Below are 24,594 nucleotides of genomic sequence, written 5' to 3' on the forward strand. Positions count from 1 at the left end.
TTGCATTGATTATAAGTTTACCTAAATTAATTGGTATTAAAGCAGCCTCTCTTTTATACTACTTCTGCTGGATAAATATTTTTCATTACATTGAATCCAACCCTCTAGTCCAGCAAATTAAAGATTCTTCCTTTATAGTACTCCGCTCGAAACGTGTGTGGAGTTAATTTCTAGATAATCTAATAATGTGCAAGTTAAGCTAATACATTCTTCTCTTATTCGTATGACATTGTAGGACATTGCTTTTTATGTCTATAGCTTCGCATCATTTCGAACCCTCTTTGTTTGGATGTTACTTTCAGAGAGCGCGGAAGCCGTTTCAATCTTGGGGTGGAGGGGGGGGGGGACAAACGTCGAGAGTCAGTGGGGCTTGTGATTTTGATTTTTGGAGCAAGCAACAAAAACACATCAGTACTAATTTATATTTTCTGTATTATATACCATGTTGTTATTAAACATGACCAGCACAGTTCGATATAGGTGGCAATGCTTATATCGAAACAACGACCTTCCTTTACTATTTATGATGAATACATTTTATACATTACATTTCCTTAAGCACTCAGAATTCCTCTCTACGATTAACGGATATAATGAGTGTGTATTATGTAATAAACCATACGCTATAATTTCTTTAATTAATGAGCGAGTCATCGTCAAATGAGATGGGTGTCTTTCAGGGCGTTCCTCTGAAAACAAAAGTTAATATTCAGTATATTTTCCATCAGAATTAGTTCAAATGGTTTTATTCCACGCAGGGTGTTCAATTATCTATAGCAATGAGCCATATTCCATAAAAAACAGGTAAACATTGTGTAACTAAGTTTAACTTAACGAAAAATGGTGGTTGCACAACAGCTGAGACTAAACACCGATACACATATAGCCGACATCCATCCAGAATGTGCACTTATATGGCCTACATCTATCCAGACTTATCCAGAAAAAAAGTACATATATATCCTACACATATCCAGACTTAGTACATACATGGCCTACATCTATCCAGACTTAAATTGAGGTTTTGTACTTATACCCGTAAAAATGAAAATCAAGTACTCCTAGTCCTACTGTAGTAGTGACATCGTACGTCTTGTACCTACTAGTAATTGAGACATTGTACTCTCGATAACACTCATAGAAATGAACGATTTAAAGAGTAAAAAGTCAGTCACATCCTTTAAGAAGTGGTTTTGTAAGGAAATAATAGCTAGTTACTGACTAAAACTAAATTATACCTGTATGTAATTACTATATATATATATTGAACATTTAATTTGTACTTATATCTATGTATGTATTCATACACATATATATATTTTGTTTTTTTCTTTTCTTTTCTTTCTTCAGGGAGTCTTCCACATTGTTAAGCTTTTAAGCTTTATGTAAGACTTCCCTCCACTTTGTACTTTTGTGGCAAACAAATAAATAAATAAATAAATAAAGGACATTGTATGTCTTTAACTGATATTCGTATTTTACTATTTTTGAGTGGGAAAAATTCAAAAAAAGTTCATGAAATATGACTTAAGATGATTGGTTATCTATTTACAGGTCAAAGGATTAATCTGAATAATAACAATGACGTGTTTCGTTTTCCGTTGATAAAGTTCGAGGTTATTTCGAGGCTGTTATTCTGCAGCTGAGTGAAATTTTTCTCTCAACTAGTGCTACTATCTAACAACAACAACATGGAGTCTCTTTGTCATCCTGTAGTTCGTCACAACAACGGCACTCCATTCGAAACACAACATCCGGTTTGGCAAGTGCATGTATTTTGTTTGATGGCATAAAGGTCAATATAGATCGTTTCTGGTTGTGACCGTTTCATGGAATAGATTGGAGACAATGCCTTTACAAGATGTCGATATGCGTAACAACGCACTGATCTCTACACTAACGAGATTAGTGGTAACAACGCGCTGACAACTATTATTTTACCATATTGTACCATGTCATACCATTCCGGTGATGTACTGCTTATACTGTTAATAGTATCCAGCTGCAGGCGTGAGATTTCCCAATAGAGACAGCGGAATTTCCCTCAGTTCCTTCTCTCGTCCAATACCTTTCAGATAAGGGGGCGTAACCATCATATTATTAATAGGGGAGTGGTGTTTTGTCGCCCAGGGTGGGGTATTAGTGGATGGGTGGCCCCTCCCCTTTGAGAAATGAAGGGTGCTTTAATGCAAAATGGTGCTATATTTTGAATTTTTGGATTGTTGGGTAATATTTTGCCTGCCAGTAGGGGATTAGCCCCTGATGTTGAACTGAATCCCCCCTCCCCTTCCCCTCCCCCTGCCCCTCGCAGAGGTATACGTGGAGTGCTCCCCCTGACGGTGTATGATAGTGCTAAAGGCCGCTATACCACCTTGCACACGCGATAACTCAAAAAGTACGGTACAACATGGCTGAACTTCATTCTTGGTATGTAGCACCCCCTTATACTGAGAACACGATTTCTTTGAACTTGGCGGAGGTCAAGGTCATTTGAGGTCAACACAGATCGAACTCTTAATACCTTGCAAACCTGATAAATCAAAATGTAAAGCTTTAATTCAACTTTATATTTGGTATTTAGATCCATATTGAGGTATATTATCCAATATATATTATCAATTTTAAAGAGAACAAAAGTCCATATGTTCTCTGTTATGATGAAAGGTCATTAGAGGTCAACATAATTCATTTGCTAATAATCTTGTAAACACAAAAACTCATAAATAACTAAGTATGTATGTACTTGATGGTTGATGTATAGGTCCGAATTATTGCAACAACAAAAAAACTTTATTAATTGATCAGTGGTTGTAAGTAACGGTCAACATTTCACTGACAGTCTTGAATTTAGTGTATATACTGTTGAATGTTTAGAAACTCTAATCTACTTCGCTTTCTGTTTTTCACATACTTTTATGATTCCTTCGTGATGCTCGTTGTTCTTAGAATAGGAGGTTTGTGGTGATGATTGGACCAAGCGAGCGATCTTTCATGATCCCATGTCACAATATTAATAACACGAACAAAAGTTACTATGAGACACCCTGACGAGTGTTTCCATCCAGCGACGTTAACGGTCGAAATATGAATGTGAATTCTCTATACACTCCGGATACTATCTTATTATAGAACATATCACTAAGTAAAGAGAAAAACTTCAAAAATGTTGACCATCCTTTACTTAGTTAGTCAAACAGAATTTGACTATTCAGACCATGATGGAGTACATACTTATAAACTGTTAATAATAATAAAAATAATAATAATAATAATAATACTTAAACTCTCTGATGAAAACTTATCAACATGAATTAAAAGCTGAGTATTTCGAACATGACATCATTATGCAGAAAGAATTGAAAAGGATTAAAAACGAATGAATGGAAACCTTTGCAGACGTTGAAGAGATTTTTGGAAACCAATATCAAAGTTATAGCGACTCTGTAAAAAAAAAACTGTTAGGTCTTACTTAGATCCAGTAATTTCTCAACAACTATTTTTAAAGAAAAAAAAGTAATTAACGGCATAATTCAAACAATTGAGCCACGCTGTGCTTTTCCTGAAAAAGAAAACAACCAAAACATTACTTCCGGAAAAAGAATTTAGGAAGTTTGTATAACTGTCGTGAATTCTCAGTTGCTATGTGATTAAGGATATGAGTGTTGGCAGGAATTTTGTTTGGTTGAGTGGAAGCTATCAACCAATTATTCCACGACGTCTTCTGTTAACAAATGGTATCCAGCCAGCAGAGAGAAGGGTTTATTTCACTCAAAGATTCTCCGACGAAGAGTGACTGTTTCTTTATACTCATATCTGTCAAACTCATTTTAGTCGAACAAATTGCTGGATATGGGAACTGTTGTGTTTTCTAATCGAGAATAGTCAATTTTCAGTGGTTAAGTGAATCTCATGCCGTTAATTACTACAACTGTATGGTTAAACAGTTACATAGAGTGACCATCTAAGACAGTGGTCGGATTAACATATTCTTACACTAGTGAATTATTCCGGCTGGATTTAACAGAACACTTAAGCTGCAAACTTTTTGCGTCTTTTTGGATCAATATATGTGTATATACATATAAAGCGGCAGAGGAATATAGCCGTTCATATTTTTCTCACGCAACATATTCCGACGTTTGTTGAACTGTTACCAATTTACAAATAGTCTGAAGGGTTGATACCTTGAACTTGTTTTAAAGACAATACATTACCTGTGATACGTCTTTATACGTTTAATATACGTTAACGACACGTTTTAAGTCAACGATATAATTAGTCTGGGACATAAATCTCAGTGTATATCTTTTTCAAATTTTAATAACCGATCGTATGGAATAAGTTTTATACTCAGATTTTGGTCTACTTTTTTGGAAGTATTTCTTACCGTCTGGAGTGATTTTGGCAGGATAGAAAGATGACCTCTAAGCTAGAATGGATGGTTTTCCTCTTAATGACAAACTTCATTTACCAATCTTGTAAGTATGACTTAATTCATATTGTCATCTTGTCATAACAAATATCATCCTCTTTCCTATAACATTCAAACGATTCATGAAACTAATTTGTGACGTTTCCGGTCATTAAAGCCGTATGCAACACGTATAGCAATATGCTACACTTAAAGTAGAATGCTGCACTCAAAGCAGTATGTTATACTAAAAGTAGAATGCTGCACTTGAAGCAGTATGCACCACATATAGCAGTATGCTATACATAAAGTAGAATGCTACACTCAAAGCAGAATGCTACACTTAATGTAGAATGCTATACTTGAAGCAGTATGCAACACGTATAGCAATATGCTACACTTAAAGTAGAATGCTGCACTCAAAGCAGTATGTTATACTTAAAGTAGAATGCTGCACTTGAAGCAGTATGCACCACATATAGCAGTATGCTATACATAAAGTAGAATGCTACACTCAAAGCAGAATGCTACACTTAAAGTAGAATGCTATACTTGAAGCAGTATGCAACACGTATAGCAATATGCTACACTTAAAGTAGAATGCTGCACTCAAAGCAGTATGTTATACTTAAAGTAGAATGCTGCACTTGAAGCAGTATGCACCACATATAGCAGTATGCTATACATAAAGTAGAATGCTACACTCAAAGCAGAATGCTACACTTAAAGTAGAATGCTATACTTGAAGCAGTATGCAACACGTATAGCAATATGCTACACTTAAAGTAGAATGCTGCACTCAAAGCAGTATGTTATACTTAAAGTAGAATGCTGCACTTGAAGCAGTATGTACCACATATAGCAGTATGCTATACATAAAGTAGAATGCTACACTCAAAGCAGAATGCTACACTTAAAGTAGAATGCTATACTTGAAGCAGTATGCAACACGTATAGCAATATGCTACACTTAAAGTAGAATGCTGCACTCAAAGCAGTATGTTATACTTAAAGTAGAATGCTGCACTTGAAGCAGTATGCACCACATATAGCAGTATGCTATACTTAAAGTAGAATGCTACACTCAAAGCAGTATGCTACACTTAAATCAGTAAGCAAGACGTATAGCAGTATGCTACACTTAAAGTAGAATGCTATGCTTCAAGCAGTATGCAACACGTATAGCAGTATGCTACACTTAAAGTAGAATGCTATGCTTCAAGCAGTATGCACCACGTATAGCAGTATGCTATACTTAAAGTAGAATGCTACACTCAAAGCAGAATGCTACACTTAAATCAGTAAGCAACACGTATAGCAGTATGCTACACTTAAAGTAGAATGCTATGCTTCAAGCAGTATGCAACACGTATAGCAGTATGCTACACTTAAAGTAGAATGCTATGCTTCAAGCAGTATGCAACACGTATAGCAGTATGCTATACTTAAAGTAGAATGCTACACTCAAAGCAGAATGCTACACTTAAATCAGTAAGCAACACGTATAGCAGTATGATACACTTAAAGTAGAATGCTATGCTTCAAGCAGTATGCAACAGGTATAGCAATATGCTACACTTAAAGTAGAATGCTGCACTCAAAGCAGTATGTTATACTTAAAGTAGAATGCTGCACTTGAAGCAGTATGCACCACATATAGCAGTATGCTATATATAAAGTAGAATGCTACACTCAAAGCAGAATGCTACACTTAAAGTAGAATGCTATACTTGAAGCAGTATGCAACACGTATAGCAATATGCTACACTTACAGTAGAATGCTGCACTCAAAGCAGTATGTTATACTTAAAGTAGAATGCTATACTTGAAGCAGTATGCTATACTTAAAGTAGAATGCTGCACTCATAGCAGTATGATATTCTTAAAGTAGAATGCTATACTTGGAGCAGTATGCTATACTTAAAATAGAATGCTGCACTCATAGCAGTATGATATTCTTAAAGTAGAATGCTATACTTGAAGCAGTATGCAACACGAATAGCAGTATGCTACACTTAAAGTAGAATGCTGCACTCATAGCAGTATGATATTCTTAAAGTAGAATGCTATACTTGAAGCAGTATGCTACACGTATAGCAATATGCTACACTTAAAGTAGAATGCTGCACTCAAAGCAGTATGTTATACTTAAAGTAGAATGCTGCACTTGAAGCAAACATTTGCTTAACTGGCAATTAAAAAAATCGTATTAAACTAAACCAAGCATTAAATTGTATTATTACAAAGTCCATCAAATTCACAGCATGCAATAGACTAAAGATGTGAGTACAAACTAAGGGCATCAGTATACGGCGATGCCTCTCGGGGCAGCTCAGCCGAGGCATCGAGGATCGTGCTCCCCTTTCACGTATTTATATACAACAACAAAACTCAAAAGAGTTCTCTTTGATCAAAACTCACTTTTCCAGTTTTGTAATTATAATGTACCCTTCGTTTGAAATTATTCAAATACTGGAATTTGTGCTACAGAAAGTACAGCATATTTTGAGGTGATTTTTTGTTTTATTCCTCAAAACCAACGTCACATGTCACATATCCTCTCGTTGTTTGTGCCCTCTCCCCGAGAATGAAGTCGTTTAGTCCACCTATCCTGATGCCTGGTCATAGAATATAAGTACAAAGCTTCGAATATGAGTACTTTATGAGTAGATGAAATTTGTTTTGTTCTCTGATTATACGAGTACAAAATCCCGAGTAACGGGTACGGAAAATGAACTCGAGTACCCGAACGGACTCGAATACTACAATATAGCCATGAAGGAACGTTTAAAATTAAGGTTCGCAAATAAAGAAATATAGCAATACTATACGCAGTTTATATTTGTGCGATAAAATAATTCAGTGTTGACCATTCTATTTCTCCGTTATTGACTTCTACTCTTTGTCAGCTAATACACTTTAATTATGTAGCAAGGAACTAAGGATTCTCAACGATTTCCTGCCGTGCAGGCACTTGTCTATAATATTGTTTTTCATACAAAAATACTGATTTTTTTTTGTTCGCTTGTGTACGTATCCTCACTATTTGCAATAAAAACCAAACCAAGCTATAGGATATATCTGTTCCATTCGAGGTTAGTGCGAAATAGTGAAATCATGCTAAACCTATACGTATAACAAAATTCAGAACGCATAGGTGGTGCTTGTATATTGTGATTATTGTACTTGTATATTATGATTATTGTGCTTGTAAATTGTGTTTATTGTGCTTGTATACTGTGATTATTGTACGTGTTAATTGTGATTATTGTGCTGTATATTCTGATTAATGTGCTTGTAAATTGTGATTATTGTGCTTCTAAATTGTGATTATTGTGCTTGTATATTCTGATCAATGTGCTTGTATATTGTGATTATTATGCTTGTATATTGTGATTTTTGTGCTTGTAAATTATGATTTTTGTGCTTGTATATTCTGATTATTGTGCTTGTATATTGTGATATTGTGCTTGAAAATTGCGATTATTGTGCTTGTATATTGTGATTATTATGCTTCTAAATTGTGATTATTGTGCTTGTATATTCTGATCATTGTGCTTGTATATTCTGATTATTATGATTGTGTACTGTGATTTTTGTGCTTGTAAATTATGATTTTTGTGCTCGTATATTCTGATTATTGTGCTTGTATATTGTGATATTGTGCTTGAAAATTGCGATTATTGTGCATGTATATTGTGGTTATTGTGCTTGTATATTGTGATTATTGTGCTTGTTTATTGTGATTACTGTGCTTGTATGTTGTGATTATTATGCGTGTATATTGTGATTATTGTGCTTGTAAATTGTGATTATTGTGCTTGTATATTGTGAATATTGTGCTTGTATATTGTGATTATTGTGCTTGTACATTGTCATTACTATGCTTGTATGTTGTGATTATTATGCGTGTATATTGTGCTTGTATATTTTCGGCATTGGATTTGGTTTCCCATTTTCTGATGAAATATATTTCCTAGGTAATCAGCAACAATAAAGTACCGTACCTAGACCATACTATAGGGTTTTACTCAAACTAATGTGTAGAACTAAAACACGAAAGCCAACATTGCCAATACTGATATACTTTAGCCTATATCGTTTAACTTCGCGTTGTGGACCAATACCTGAATGAAAACGTTTCAAGACTGATAGAATTGTCCGCTTAAATTATTAGAAATAGTTTCTTCTGGGGAAAGGTAGCAAATCCATCGGATACCTCTACCTACACCTCATCTACGTCATTGATTAGCCTACCTGTATTTGTTGGTATGTATCTCTTACTGTCTCACATACTCGCCAATGTTGTGACATAGAAACAGAATCTACAAAGTGGAATTGACAGAAATAAATTGTGTTCATGTTACTACAAAGTGCTGTAGATAGCAAAGGTATGCCTAGCATACAAATACATATAGCCTAACCTACAAGTACATAGCTAAGCCTACAAATGCATATAGCCTAACCTACAAATATGTAGCCTATCATATAAAACAAATATCCTAGCCTATAGATTGCATATAAGATTCGAGACTGAATTTGTTACCGTTGACTAATGAAGGAGTAAAAGCCTTTTGGCTAAGATCATGTGTAGTATGTTCTGTACTGGTACAAGGTACACATTACCAACGTTTAACCAAGATCATGTGCAGTATCTATTCTCATTGGGAGGGTCTGCTACTTCTTTATCACTTGGCGTTTCTCTGTCATCACCGTGGTTACAGCCTCATTGTCACCTGACTGCAGGGGTTGAGTGTCCATCAGTTGATCAGTGTTTCGTGGCCAGGCTCTATATTGGGTGACTTTTCTTAAACGTACTGTGGCTTCTAACCTGTTCATTGACTAAATCGATAATGATTCAGTTAACTTCATACCGTCTTTTCTACAACGAATATATAAGAAAGCTTCATGATAATTCCTGGAGTCTGCGTTTAGTGCAATTTTTATCTATGGCCAGAATAATCGACTTTATTTCTCTCCCCGTCCATGCAGCGGCGACCACTGTTAACGAACGAAGGACCCAATGGCAACAAGGAGGTGTTATTAGCTCTTCGGGCTATCGCAGACACAGTACTACTTACACACAACGAACATCACATATATCTTATTCCACACGGTTTCAATACCCTGGTGCAGCAGGGTTTTCCGTTTTCAGGGATGAAACAAGGGCCACAATTCGATTCCCTCAAAACCTCGGAGAGAGCGAGAGGGGTGATATCGGAGGTGAGAAACCTACAGTAAATGAAAAACAAAATGCATGACTTCAGCTATAAACGCATTGCTCATATACACTCCAAAACAAGGTGCATGACTTCAGCTATATAAACGCATTGCTCATATACACTCCAAAACAAGGTGCATGACTTCAGCTATATAAACGCATTGCTCATATACACTCCAAAACAAAGTGCATGACTTCAGCTATAAACGCATTGATCATATACACTCCAAAACAAAGTGCATGACTTCAGCTATATAAACGCATTGCTCATATACACTCCAAAACAAAGTGCATGACTTCAGCTATAAACGCATTGCTCATATCGACTCCACTTATATCAAACCTGTGAGTCTGTCACGTTACTGCATGCCTGTGCTTTGTGTTTAGTAAGGTAACATTGTACGCCCTTCATGCGTCCTCTCTGTACCGATTCTACCGGAAGCATTTACTAACTTCTGCTCGAGAAACGGAGTGCATGTCCTTTGGTGGTGCTTGTCCATGTATATCATGCAAGTATTCCAAGACTGTTATATCGTGTTACCAATAAGCGCTACTGCAGACTCAGAATCAACAAAGGTCATCGTTATAGTCCCAAACTATATGCTAAAAAGACAAATTCTGGTCACCCATATTGGACAACAAGAAAACGTTTTAACGTCACTTCAAAGCATATCACCTCCTTTTGCCATTTCATTGATCATAATTTAACATTCCGAAAATTGTCTGAATAATTGCAGTGTCACGTTTTCCAGAAGCGATTGACAACTTTAAATTAGGTAACTTGGGCCATTGCAAACCTTCAACAAACAGGCCTAGATTAACCTATTAAAGAATGGTCTCTAAGTATAGAACAACTCCCTAATATATACGCCATTCTCAACAGGTCGGGCCCAGTATACAACTACCTCAGCCACTCTTTTTAAAATCATTAATTCTATGTAAATTCATCGCTGTATATATGATTTTTCTGTCTTCTGTTGGTCGGAATCTCTGACCTGATCCACCAATACACATTTTTGTTAAGAAATATATTAATAAACTAAGAAAACAATAAACTTCATCCCATATCCCCTAACCGCCAAGTTGACCCTGGACCCCGAACCTGCACAGCACGCTAACCCTCAACCTTGCTCACAAAGCCTGACTCCCCGCCCCCATTTCCCTATGTATATATGTTATCTTCCTGTTTAAATATCAGAACTATGATTACAGGGGCGAACCCAGGATTTACAAATGGATGGGGTGTGGCACTGAGGTCGTTGGAAGCGACTTCAATGTAATGGGGTCTGAAGTCGTCAATGGTGCATTTTGCGGATGTTTTGGCTACAAATTAGGACTATAGTCGTTAGGTCTACATCCAGGCTTGTGCTCATAATCGTAATTAATGGGTTGCAAACAGGATGGGGGGGGGGGTACCTCGAGCCCTTGTTCCACGATTCCAATTTCCAGTCAAAGCAGTATTTTGCATGCGTAAGTTGGTCAACAATGCCACAACTGAAGAAAAAGAAAGAAAACAACATTGATCGAATTTTATTGACGTCATTGTATTTGCTGAAAACATGACCTGTCAAGCTCACGATCCACGTTGTCATGGAAATGTTTACAGCGAATACCTTTCGAAATTTTCAAATATTAACTCGATGTAATACTGCCCTGAAGTAATAACTTATACAGGCAAAGAAGAGATCCAGTTAACTTTGATAAAAACCAAGTTTCTTTACCCGATGAAACTTATAAGCTAATACTATCCCCATTACTGTCACTTTAAACTATATACAGTTATACGTTAAACAGGTAATGAGTATAGACACTGTTTTCGTGGAACCGATTGTTTTGTTATTCCGTGGTTGCATGTATCATTAGGGTGTATTTGTTTTATATTCCCAGGGGCGGATCCAGGATTTTGAGAAAGGGGGGGCCGACATCCCGATGGTAGCACTTTAGTGATCTGCGTCCTGGGGGAGGGGTCTAGGGGGGACAACCCCTCCCTCTTGGAAATTTTTGGTTAAATGTGAGTGCTTAGATGCAAAATGGTGAAACATTTCGCCAAAAACTAGAAATCCAGAAACGTTGCAGACACGCTTTTTTGTGCACATATTTATTCTCGATAGACACATATTTAACAACGTTCAACAGTGCATGTACAATGGATACACTATTATTGCGTCGATTCGTTTTTTTCTTTTGCGCGAAAATTATGACACCAGATTCACCCCAAGAAAAAACATAAAACAAGATATATTCAATGAGATAATTATGATATACTTATTAATGAAAGGGGGGTGTAGGCGGTTTTACACTATCTAACGCAACGTAGTCGCCAAGAACCTGAAGTATTTTTAAGGGAGGGCCCGATAATAAGGGAAACGGATCACCGACCGAAAAAGATCGGAATTTGTGGACTATTTCTTGCTTCCTATTATATTAAAACAAAGCACCTATGTGAAAGACACAAATCACATTCTGAAAATTGTGGAAGCCACCCCGTTACCAAAAGCAGTAGTACTTGCTACACTCGATGTCGTCGCCATGTATACCAATACTCCCCAAGAGGAGGCAATAGATATATGTCAAGAAGTCTATGAAAAGGCGGGAAAAAAAGCGAATATGGAATAAATAAAATATCTTCCATATCCATGCGCAAACTAATTGAACTCATTTTTAACAAGAAACTGTTTCGAGTTCAATAACCAATTCTATCTACAAAAGATCGGTTGCGCCATGGGCTCTCCGGAAATCTGTGATATCGTCATGCATAGACTGGAAAAGCAGATTTTACCGCCAGATAATAAAATCTTAAAATGGCTCCGCTATAGAGATGAAATTCTATTGCTTTACGACGGTTCACCTCAGGAACTTGAACAACTAGTAAATAGGTTGAATGAAATTCCACACCGAGGTAACATATCTAGCCTTGAAAATCTTCAAAGGTCCAAGGTTTGAAACCAATGGGTTATTAGACACCAAAGTCTACACCAAACCCACGGAAACCTTCCAATACCTCGACAGAAACTCTGCACACCCACTTGCCACTTTTAATGGCTTCATTAATTGGGAAGTCTTACGATACGCACGTCTATGTAACAATGAGACTGATTTCTTACAGAAAAAGAATGCGTTCACAGAGAAACTGTTAAAGTTAAAGTTTAAGGTTTACAGTCTTGTATGAGGCTAATGCCTCCTCACACGACTTTACAACTTAACCCCTGGTCATTGGTAACTTGTCACACCGACACACCAAAGTGTGCACAATTCAATCAATCTCTCCTGGGGCACCACAGTGCACCACAATCACGTGTCCCCCGGGGGACTTCCCATAGGGTGCAGCCACAAACCGGCGCACGCAACTATATTTACAAGTTACCTCGCAGGTCTCCATTTATACACCTGGGTGAAGAGAGGCGATGGAGATAAAGCGCCTTGCCCAAGGACACAACGCAATGATCTGGCCAGGGCTCGAACCTGTAATACTTAGATCACAAGTCCACTGCCTTAACCACTTGACCACAACGCCCTCAGTTACTCCGTAACTATAAGAAAGAGGAAATTGCCTCAGCCACGAAAGGCATAAAATTTGAAAACCGTGGGCAATACCTCACTACAAAACCTAAACAAAAGGAACCACCAATGGTGTTCAAGCTTACCTATACACCCCATATCAAAACCACACATTTGAAAAATGTACTTTTGAAACATTGGCACTTAATCTCGCAACACGCAGACAGGGGTGTAGCGAAGGGTTTTTTTTTGTTGGGGGGGGGATGTGGAGGATTTGATTTGCCGACGGATCTGGAAGTGGTGACTGAAATGGGGGAGGGGTCTAAGGGGAGGGGGTGTCCCCCTCCCCCCTTTGGAAAATGTTTAGTTTTTAAACGTCCTTAGATGCAATCTGGTGCATATTTTAAGTCAAATTTGGCACCGAAGAATTTCCATTTCGATATTATTTTTATGGCAGTCGGCAGAAGAAGAATTAATTGAGACCAATTATCGAACTGTGTTTTCTCTTTCACCAATGGTTGAAATAGTGAAACTTCGTGATGAAAATGTTCAGAAAACTTTCCGGTAATGAGAAATAACAACATTCATTGATATACAAGCGAGAAACGTTAAAAATTGTGTACAATTCGTGAGCCGTGTCCTTAAGTTTTCCACGGAGAACGAATGACATCTGCGATGACGTCATTCTGAACAGAGGATAATAACAACACGTTGTCACACGATAGCACGACTCATGGGCTGCGGCCTATACGGAAGCCTTTAATTCCATTTCTTTCATCGAGTTGCCGGCGATTCTGGCACTCGTCTGGCCGAGCCTGGCTACAGTAGCTATACTGACGGCCGTGACATTATCAGTTATTTGCCGAGAGGTTTTTAACTTGCAGGCGTCGGGTGATTGGATTGGTGAATGAGTTTATCAGAAGAACTGGAAAATCGAAAAAACCGATAAAGAAGCTCCAGTTCTCCTTTTCTCTATTCAGCTTTCCTTCTTTTTTCCCCTTCCGCTCTCTTCACCTTTTCTCCTTTTGCCGACGGACCCAAAATTTGCCGACAGCGACCAAATTATTGGGGGGTGTGACACCCCCACACCCCCCCCCCCCCCCGCTCGCTACGCCCCTGCACGCGGAATTATCCAAACTGTTTCAAAAAGAACCGATTCACGCCTACAAAAGGGCCCAAAATCTCAAAGATTTACTTGTTAACTCAAGGTTTCATACTAACGAAGAATCAGCTGACTCTCAAGGTTCACACGAAGCTCTTTTAGATGCTCTTATAGTCCATAAAAACTCGTGCACAGAAAATAGATGCATGTTGAGAACGAGACGCCCAGGCCGAATATAAAATATTCAAAGGCTACTACTGATGAAGCTCCTCCTATAAAGTTTGAGAGCAGAAACCGGTCTAGTTGGTCATAAGAACCTACACTAGTCTCTCCTACTATTAACAGTACACTCAATTCACCTAATAGGTGCAATTATGTTTCACCACGAGGAGCATGCTATAAGTTCATGTTCCTCGGGCCCTCCCTTAAAAATACTTCAGGTTCTTGACGACTACTTTGCGTTAGATAGTGTAAAACCGCCTTCACCCCCTTTCATTCAGATAATTATGATATACTTGCTAACTGTGCATTGATTTCCCTGACAGTAATAGTCAGCACAATAGTACTGAGCCGTATCTAATTAATACGTGATGTTGCGTAGGCCTGATAATTGCCTTAGTTTCAAATTTGGAATAAAAACGATCGCGTTTCAGGGAAGAGCAGCTGGATATATATTAGGCTTTTCTTTCACCAAGTTATGCCTATTAGGAATTTGAAGTACTCCCACATAAAAAAAACGCAACTGATTTCCAAAAAGGGGGGCCGGGGCCGGGTCGGCCCCCCCTGGATCCGCCCCTGATTCCATATAGCGATGAGAATGTAATAGAACCCTATTGTTTATAATTAAACATAATGACATGGGCTGAGCGTTGTATCTTGTCAACTCAAGTTTCGTTGAATGTTTGTAGGTTGTATAGAGGCTAGCATGTCATGGATAGGGTCATAACGCCAACAATTCGAAGCTACGCCCAGACACACCATTGTCAGTCTTTCGTCGTCATGTAATTCTATAGGTCGACTTTCCGTAAACTATGGCGCAAAAATGTTTCAGTGGGTCGCGGGATTATTCGAGACGTCGAGAAAATGTATCTAGCGATTGCAATCTATTAATTAGTTGTTTTTTTTTGTTACGCCAAAGTTCATAGATTTCACTGTTAAACACGGAAGGGTGGTATAAGACATTGCATATATAAGACGAGTGTAAAGAGGGAGCCGGTGTGATAATTGTCCATGCACGGAGCCACCCAATGAGGTCAATTAATAACATCTATATTATAACAAATTTATGACATAACTATTGACTAGAGGATACCAGTACTAGATAACACATATCTCCAAATTATCGGGTCAGAATTCAATACATGATAAATATGTAATTCTAATATAGGTATTTTTTGTTGGTGGTGGTCATGGTAACGGTGACGGTGTTTGCTGTGTGTTGGTTGTGGGTCGCAATGGCGATAACGGTGGAAATGGTGCTGGTGATGTTGATCATTATGAATTTGCCGGCCATTGTCATAACAATGATGATGGTGTTTGTGGTAATTTGTGGTGGTGGCACTGGCAGTGGTGAATGTGGTGCATGTGGTGGTGACTCTATCCATGACAATGTTGGTGGTGAGGATGATCATGATAAATGTGCCTGCTATTGTCATGATAATAATGATGGTGTTGGTTGTGTTTGGGAGTGGTGGTGTTATCGGTGGCTGTGATGGTGACGATATCAGTGACAAGGTTGGTGGTAAGGATGATCAAGAGCAATTTAACAGCTATTGTCAAGATGATGATGTTGATGATGATGATGATGATGATGATGATGATGATGATGATGATGATGATGATGATGATGATGATGATGATGATGATGATGATGATGATGATGATGATGGTGGTGGTGGTGGTGGTGGTGGTGATGATGACGATGGTGGTGGTGGTGGCGATGGTGGTAGCACCGTCGCGGTGATAACGGTGGCAATGTTGATGGTGTATTTGACCTGGCAAGTTTACCTGTTACTGTAAAACGTTATTTAGTCGTGTAAAGTTAGTCCATAACCTCATATATTTCGTACTCGTAATATTAGCACATCTTGTCATATTCGTCAGTTCATCGTCATGTATACTGTTATGTAGCCTATACAATATATATATATAAGTTTAACAGTAAGCTGTTACTAACGTATAGGAAAACACAAAAACAAAAGGGAAAAGTTTCGACCTAATTCGATGAATACAATGGAGGCAAAAACAAATGCTATGTAGTCTCCATTTAATGATGCAAGCCATGGTAAACTTGTTACCTTGACAACTGGTGTGGCACCGAACTAACTTTTCCACAGGGATTTGCTCGAATTTAAACCCTTTTCACGCAATTTGCGGTCTATATAATCACCAATTCCGTAGACTTAGTAACATGTATCCTTCCCCTAACTACAGTGTTAACCTTATTTGTGGCGATTCATAATGGAAGCTCTGTAATTTGTATTTACGGGACCGTTACTATGGTAAGATCAATTTGTTCGTGCGGTTAAATCTAAACACCAATGTTGAGTAACTTAAAGCAGCTGGTTACGTTGATATAAACATCTTCCACCTAAATGTTTGTACGAAGATATCTCCGCCAATAATTGTCATTGTATACGTATAGGAATTCTGCCCAGGGACAACGGGAGCAGGAGGGGTGGGTGGGTACGTGTCTTGCCACAATTTTATTTACTTATTTGTTTTGCCACAAAAGTACAAAGTGGAGGGAAGTCTTCCATAAAGCTTAAAAGCTTAACAATGTGGAAGACTCCCTGAAGAAAGAAAAGAAAAGAAAAAAAAATATATATATGTGTATAAATACATATACATATATATAAATACAAATTAAATGTTCAATATATATATAGTAATTACATACAGGTATAATTTAGTTTTAGTCAGTAACTAGCTATTATTTCCTTACAAAACCACTTCTTAAAGGATGTGACTGACTTTTTACTCTTTAAATCGTTCGTTAGAAGATTCCATGTTTTTGTTGCACGGTTTTATAGGCTTAAAGTTCCAATGGTGGTATTGTAGAGATTATAGTGGGCTTGATTAGCATGCCTCGTGTTATGATTATGTACATCTCTGTTACTGGTTGAAAAATTGTCAAAGGCAGCTGGTTGTAATCCATTCCAGGTCTTGTAGACAAATAATGCAAGCTTAACTTTAATGAGATCGTGCAATTTAAGTAAGTTGAGTTTTTTAAATAGGGGACTGGTGTGCTCACGTGGGGCTGAGTGTGTTATGTGGCGAATGGCTGCCTTTTGGAGTATTATAAGATTGTGTGACCTTTTGTGTGACCTTTTGTTGAATAATTAGGAAGAGCCGTGATCAAGACTTCAATATATGAACATTTAAAGAGCGCATGCGACTGAACTTCGAGTCAGTCATGCAGGGAAATATAATACTAACTTTCATGAAATTGCATAGCTTATCTAATGCAGCGTTTAAGTGGCATTGAAATAGAAATACCCCCTCACCTTTTGTAAATAACAATAACTGGGATAAAGTCTACTAAGCATAACCTTATTAACTTCATTTCCGAGCAAAAGCATGTCTCTTTATAACATAATTATTATATAACCCAGTCATATTGCTAAGCCTATATGCATTTATTCTTAGGCAGGTTTTATGACATTGTATCCTTACGTTGTATAGACAGCCTATAGACCGCCCACTAACAGCTTCATATTATAATACCAACCGTTGCTATGTGCCTGTGAGAGAATTAACCGCCCACTGTGAAGTCCACACTAACCGTGGCAATCAAAATGGGAAAGGGATTAACCGTAACAGTAAATGTCATCTTTTGACGATATCAACCTGTAAAATATTCTACACAGGTTGACAGGAAGAGCCTCCTTGACTCGGAAATCATCGTCGGCCATTAGCGATGACGAATAAGTCATGTGACGGTATATGGTAGCCCATAAAAGACAATGTTTTAGAGATGTCAAGTTCCGATTACTTATTCAAAAATATAGTTGGTCTAGACAAGTTTCTTTCCAAATAATGGATTTTGTTCTTAAGTTGGTTCATGTGATACAGAAAATAAATTATTGAAATAAATTTGTTTGTGAGATCAAATTTGCAAAGTCAAATGGAATAATTAATTAGCCGTTGATGGATATTCATACAGAGATTGCCTAAATCTGTCCGGTAGTAACTTCACCACATATAATACTATTCTTGTAACCGTAACACGTTATCTTACAACAGGAAAGTGAATTCATTTTCTAAACTTTTAATTTTGATTATTTTTTATTGTTTTCATTATAAACCATGTTAATTTATTTCCGCAAGATTTTTCGCATCAATATGAATGTAAGCAATAAACTTATCAAGATTACCACACAAACATGCTTCATGATTTGAAATGCCATGCGAGTGAGGGGTTGGGGAGAGGGCTGAGGATATTATTATGAAATGTCATGCGGAGAAGGGGGTGGGGACAGTGGCGGCGGAACCGGGGGGCTTGGGGGGCTCAGCCCCCCCCAATGAAAAAGTTGAGGGGGCAAATGCATGATAAGCCCCCCAATATTTACCAAGGCTCCGAAACGTGCATCTGCCCATTTTTCAATGCATACTTGTCGATCTGTCCGATGCACACGTATACTATATTGGTGTAATAATTTTAGTAAATGCTGGGGGGACCCTCGGCCCGTCCCCTGGCTATAGACCACATTGTCACCCCAACCGCGTATTCACGCCCCGTGAAAAGTGGAAGCAGTGAGTGTGAGTACCGGTAAGCGCAACACAACTTCGTCTTAGGCCAATGACTTGCCTCATTTCAACCATAAAACACTCGGGAAGTGCCGTTTCCGGCCATCTGGGGGTTTGAAAAACCCAAAATTTTCTTATACGCTCCGCGCCAACCGATGGTGGCGCTCCGCTTAGATAGTCTCCACACATTAGCCCCCCCCCCAATATGTTTTCCGTTCCGCCGCGCCTGGGTGGGGAGACGGGATGAGGATATTGTCAAGGAATGCCATGCGGTTGAGGGTGTTGGGGAGGGGTGAGGATATTGTCAACGAAGAGGATTTTGTCCGAAAAATGTAAACTTGTATTTCCAAATTGCTCGAATATGCTTCTGGTCTATGTGATAGAGATAACTGCAAATGAACAACTTCACCAAGCAGCTAAGTTTAATTCCATTTAGGAGGTTTGGGACTTGAGAACTGAGTGAAAGTATTACATTATCAGGCCAAGTGTTCCTCCTCGATGTTTATTTGTAACAATTGAATGTAATATATTGAAGTTCATAATATGACATCATGATGTCGTTGGTTTAAATTTAAATACTGTTAGCTTTCTACCTTGACGATAAAAACAAAACACGCAAATAGAAATGTTGCATATCCTAGAGGCTCTGTGACATCACTATGACGTCACAGACATACAAAATGCGAGCAACAGACACGACTTGAAAACTACGATAACTCCCAAACGAAACAAGATTTGCTGGGGCTATTTGGGGCAGTTATTCATCAGAAATACCTCTACCATACACGGTAAAGATGATCATTCTATTTGAGTCTACTTTAATGATATACTTATGATAACAGTCTTTATCAGTGAAGATATATTAACCAAAATAATTCACAAACCCTGCTTTAGAACCACTTTCAACTTCTATATTTTCTGTGTCCAACTTTACATCAACCTCTTTTAACTTTTAACATTTCTTCGCTATATTTTTGTTTATTTGTTATCACAGCACAAGAAGAAATAATGGAAACTCTGAAAAACTGTAGCAGACCCCCGCAAATAGAGGGCGTCGCACAGTTTATCCAGATTGGTGAAAAATGGATAGAACTGAACGAAACAGAACAAGAAAGTTTCGAAGTTGGGACTACCGTTTCGTTCCAGTGTCAAAGCCCGGGATTGGAGGTACTTGAAGGGATGCCCGACATTACTTGTTCATCTGGTCAATGGCCCGAAGTGCATACCTCTTGTCGTGAGTATAACTTACTATTTTCAAACTAATAATAATAATAATAAAATGATAAAAAACACAAACTGACTTGTTTATTTTACGGCCACAGGTCGAAAGCAGAAGAAGGTAGTAAATTTAACGCTGAGTTTGAGATGGGGAGGAGGATCGCAATTTCTTATCAATTGAATTGACGTGTATACTTTGTAAACACATTTACAATTACTCTGTATACCGATACATTGATAAGTTACTATAGACAGCTACAAGTCAACGAGCAAAGGTCAACCTAAAGACCAGGGAAGGTTCTATGATTAAAAAGTTTAAAATAGAGGGCGTGGACATGGGGTCATTGATGTCGACGCACATATGGAAAGGTGGAGGGGTTGGTTTGGCCCTCCTATATCGAATTAAATTTAAAATGTTGAACGAGCCATGGTATATTTTAAGTCCATAATAAATCTGGGTTATTTAGTCAAACGACGTTGACACACAAGGTTTTACTTACGACTATGCTTTTCTATGGCGGGATTAAAAGGGGTGTACATTCCTCACCCCTTGGATTAGAGGCAGATTGCACCGGGAGAATGGTGTAAGGTACAGCGCAAAGGGCGCGGAGCCAGACCGAGGGGAAGGGGGTGGTGAATGAGATAATAGGAGAGGACGGGCGGGTTGAAGGGTGACGATGCAGAAATGATTATGAACAAGAAGTGGTTAACAATTGTTTTGTACAGAAGCTTCAAGATCAATCAGGCAAGCTCTCCGCATTCATGTAGCACGTCAGTTTAACCAGAAAGCTGTTTTAGCAATATTTTCAATATTTTCGTCTCATATAATGTAATATTATAATCTCATATATTTTTTATTTTGTCTGCATTTAGTTGGAGTTGAAGAAAAACTCACCATCACACCAGTCAACTTACCTCGCAAAGTACAACACGATGGATCTATAACAGTTTTTCTACCTCCTATGACCCTTGACCGCAACGTCACAATCACGTGTCAGTTGAGGAGACCTAGAGAACCCGACCTATTGTTCACGCACATCCAACAAGAGGAAGGGAGGGCTGTAGCTTTGCCAGAGAGAGGAGACTCCATCCACCCTAAAAAATACTTGACTTTGTCACCCGCCAATGAAAGTGATTCCGGAGAATTCGACTGTACTGATATGGACCGAACTAATCAACATCCAGTAACCATTCAATTCGAAAGTAAGACAAACCTCGTAGCAATTCAACCAATTCTGTTTATGTAATTATTTATCATTGTTGAAAGTGAATGGAGTACCAAATTGTGAATATTCTTTAATTAAAAATGGCTGTCTGGTAAGTCACAATTTGTGCTTAAGAAAATAAAATAATCTACTTATATAGCTCAGATAAAATGCTGTTTAAAGTTATCTATTTTATAATTTGTTAATTGTTTTAGTTACTCATGCAAATGTTTGGACTTTTACGTTTCAATTAAAGGTTGATATTAATCACAAATTTAAGTAGGAAATTTCATAGATCGTCCAAACTAGTGATTTAACTTCTGTGTCACTGTTGTTTTCTGACTAAGAACGCTTTCGGTCATCTGAGACTCGTGAAATTCAACTCCTCAGACGTAACACAAAACTAGATAGGAAAACATAAGAAAATTCATAACCTAAATTAAAATGTTTGTAATACAAATATTTCAAGGATACAGGTTATTGTATTTAATCCACTTCTACTCTGTTGCTTATATAAAGTTAAAGAAATATGTTTGATTGAGTTTATTGGAATTAATAAAACAATTAATGTAAATTTACATTTCGATCTGCACTGCGCAGCCGACGTTAATATAATTTTTATATCCTTAAAGGAACACTCCGCAAATTTAGCATATTTAGAATCTGAATATCACAAAACCCCAAATTCCTTATAGAAACATATTCATTTTATCTTTTACCCCCATTGGAATATAATCAATATAGACAAAGCATTTGTCATGACTTAGCCTATGCAACTACTAAACAAAGTGATGGTATATATATAGGTCATCAGCCGCAGCCTGTCATTTCTTAAATGGCAATACAAGGACTTAATCCATTTATTTCTAAGAAATTTTCTGTTTTTTTAGGCTTTGAGGTTAAGACGTTTCCGTCATTTCGATATAATGATTTACACGTTGTGTTCAAAGGAAACCGCAAATTTACCCAGATGGTGTTTTTTTAATAATTTAGGTGATTAACAAAATGGCTACCGGTTGTCTGTTATATTCGGTCTATGGTCAAAACCTTCATCCTGTATCTAGTCATGGTTTCCGTCGGTCATATATCTGTGGGTGGGTGTACTTTCTCTTCAGCTAATGAACCCTGTATCCAAGGTATACAGACCAAGTAGCAGATCCTTGGTGTAACGAGCTTCTAGATGAACTAGGCCTACTTATCTGATTGATCAAAAATGAAATTCCGACCGTATGTAAAGCTCTTTTCCTCTCTAACTGCCGCTGCACATAGCTGAGTATATTACTGTTCATATAAAAAATGGTTTCGCTTGCTCTACAGTTCCATGTCAGTCGTGATTGGAACAAATTCGGTACTTTGCCAATCAACTTAAATGCAATCAATTATTGTTTCTTCCTTACCTCTACTTTTTTTTGTGGGGGGGGGGGAGGGGATCAGTCTACACGCCTCTTCAGGAGCCTGATAATCCATAAAGCAAACATGGACCAGTTTGATTACATGTTATTGTAATAGCGAATTCATGTAAACTACCGTCAATGAAAATTTAGTTAATAAAAGTTGATAAACTATAGACCTATATGAAATAGGTATACGCAACTGGCACCCCATTGCACTAAAACCAAGCATCTAGTAGCAGACCATTTTAGTAATGAATATCTCCCACCCTAACCCTGACACCACCCCCCCCCCCACCCCTATCGTTCTTTTTCTCTGTACCTGCATTGACGGAACCGTCACCCACTTTTAATTCTCTTGTTTAATTTTCTTGTTTATAGATCTACTTGTTGAAGGTTGTCCAGTCAATGTAACGAAGCAAACCGATCAAGGAATGAATGATACAGAGGTTTGTTGGGGTCTTCCCATACTTCACGCTGACGTTATTGCTGAAATTACCGCGAACTTCAACTCGGGCGATCGCTTTCAAATTGGTGTATCTACGGTCACAATCACTGCTGCAACAGGCAGCGGTACATTTGATGTATGCACGTTCCATGTGAATATTGTCGGTAAGATCTTTTGCTCTCTATGTTTTTGTTTTAGTCAAAGGAATATTCTGCTATTTTTCTTACAATATGTGTTTCGTTTGCTGTTTATTATACGAAATCGGGACCAGTAACATACTCTACGTACATTAACTGACTTTAGTAACAGAGCATGCGCAGACTAGCTCGCCAAGATTGACTTCGTACATGATCAGGAACTGTCAAGTTGAAAAAAAGGGCAATACGTCAACCCACAATTCATTGTAACAAGAAAAAGAAGTAAGAAAACAAAAACAATAGATTACTGTGATGATAAGTTCATTGACCGTGTTAATATTAAGACAAATTTCCATCATCCTCTGTGAACTAAAGACGTTGTTATTTTCCTTTTTATCTTCGTGACAGACAAGGAACTTCCGCGCATTGAAGGTTGTCCGGGAAACATCCTCACCAACGCGGAACCATCACAAAACTTTGCACACGTCACGTGGGAGGAACCAATAGTGAATGACAACTCGGGTGAAGTCTTCATAACTGGGATGAACTTCACAGAAGATGACAACGCGTTTCTTATTGGCGAAACTATTGTGACGTATGAAGCACGTGATCGATATGAAAATGTGAATACGTGCAACTTCACCGTTACGGTTAGAGGTAAAGTAAAAAAATAGATATATTTGATTTACTTTTGTTGAAGATGGAAACTTTTGCTTCAGAAAATGAACTTCTGTCCTTAGGTTGAAAGGGAACTGATATTACTTTAATATGTCGGTCTATTTGTTTAATTAACAATGGACTGGGTAAAGCTTAACGATAAAGCTATAGAGGAATGAGAGTAGAACACATGCAGGTCGATACGACTTGTGGATAATTATTGCATGCCGAAGTTTGATGTAAACTGGGTAACAAGTTGCGAAAAAAACGCATTTACATCCATGATGTCACATCTGTTTGAGTATTCTAATTGAATAATACAGAAATATTTAAACAAGCAACTGATCGTTTGAGGTCCATGTTTCTTATGCTGGTCTGGTGATATGATGAATTATGATTTCAACATTTGCTTTTGAAATAATCCAGAGTATACTCAAAAATAATAACCAATACCTAGAAATGAACGAAAATATAATCCATTGTTGTAGAGTTGTATTGACCGTAGTCCCTGGTTCTGACAAGAAAGTGCTAACTTTAACCAGTTACCGAAGTCATCA

General features: G+C 37.8%; 1 protein-coding gene across 2 annotated transcripts in view; it reads left to right on the forward strand.

Moving 5' to 3' along the window:
- Positions 1-3,621: 3,621 nt before the first annotated feature.
- LOC139984257 (uncharacterized) overlaps positions 3,622-24,594 on the forward strand; it is a 33,999-nt gene continuing 13,026 nt past the window's right edge. Inside the window, exons 1-6 of one of the 2 annotated variants that reach the window (XM_071998087.1) lie at positions 3,622-4,478; positions 9,404-9,634; positions 19,976-20,215; positions 21,073-21,402; positions 23,177-23,407; positions 23,789-24,037. In XM_071998087.1, coding sequence (XP_071854188.1) covers positions 4,418-4,478; positions 9,404-9,634; positions 19,976-20,215; positions 21,073-21,402; positions 23,177-23,407; positions 23,789-24,037 — 1,342 coding nt within the window. In that variant the 5' untranslated portion in view covers positions 3,622-4,417. The remainder of the gene's footprint in view (positions 4,479-9,403; positions 9,635-19,975; positions 20,216-21,072; positions 21,403-23,176; positions 23,408-23,788; positions 24,038-24,594) is intronic. The other variant, XM_071998089.1, reaches the window with a different exon arrangement.

This window comes from Apostichopus japonicus, chromosome 17 (assembly GCF_037975245.1).
Source record: "Apostichopus japonicus isolate 1M-3 chromosome 17, ASM3797524v1, whole genome shotgun sequence".
In the NCBI taxonomy this organism is placed as follows: domain Eukaryota; kingdom Metazoa; phylum Echinodermata; class Holothuroidea; order Aspidochirotida; family Stichopodidae; genus Apostichopus; species Apostichopus japonicus.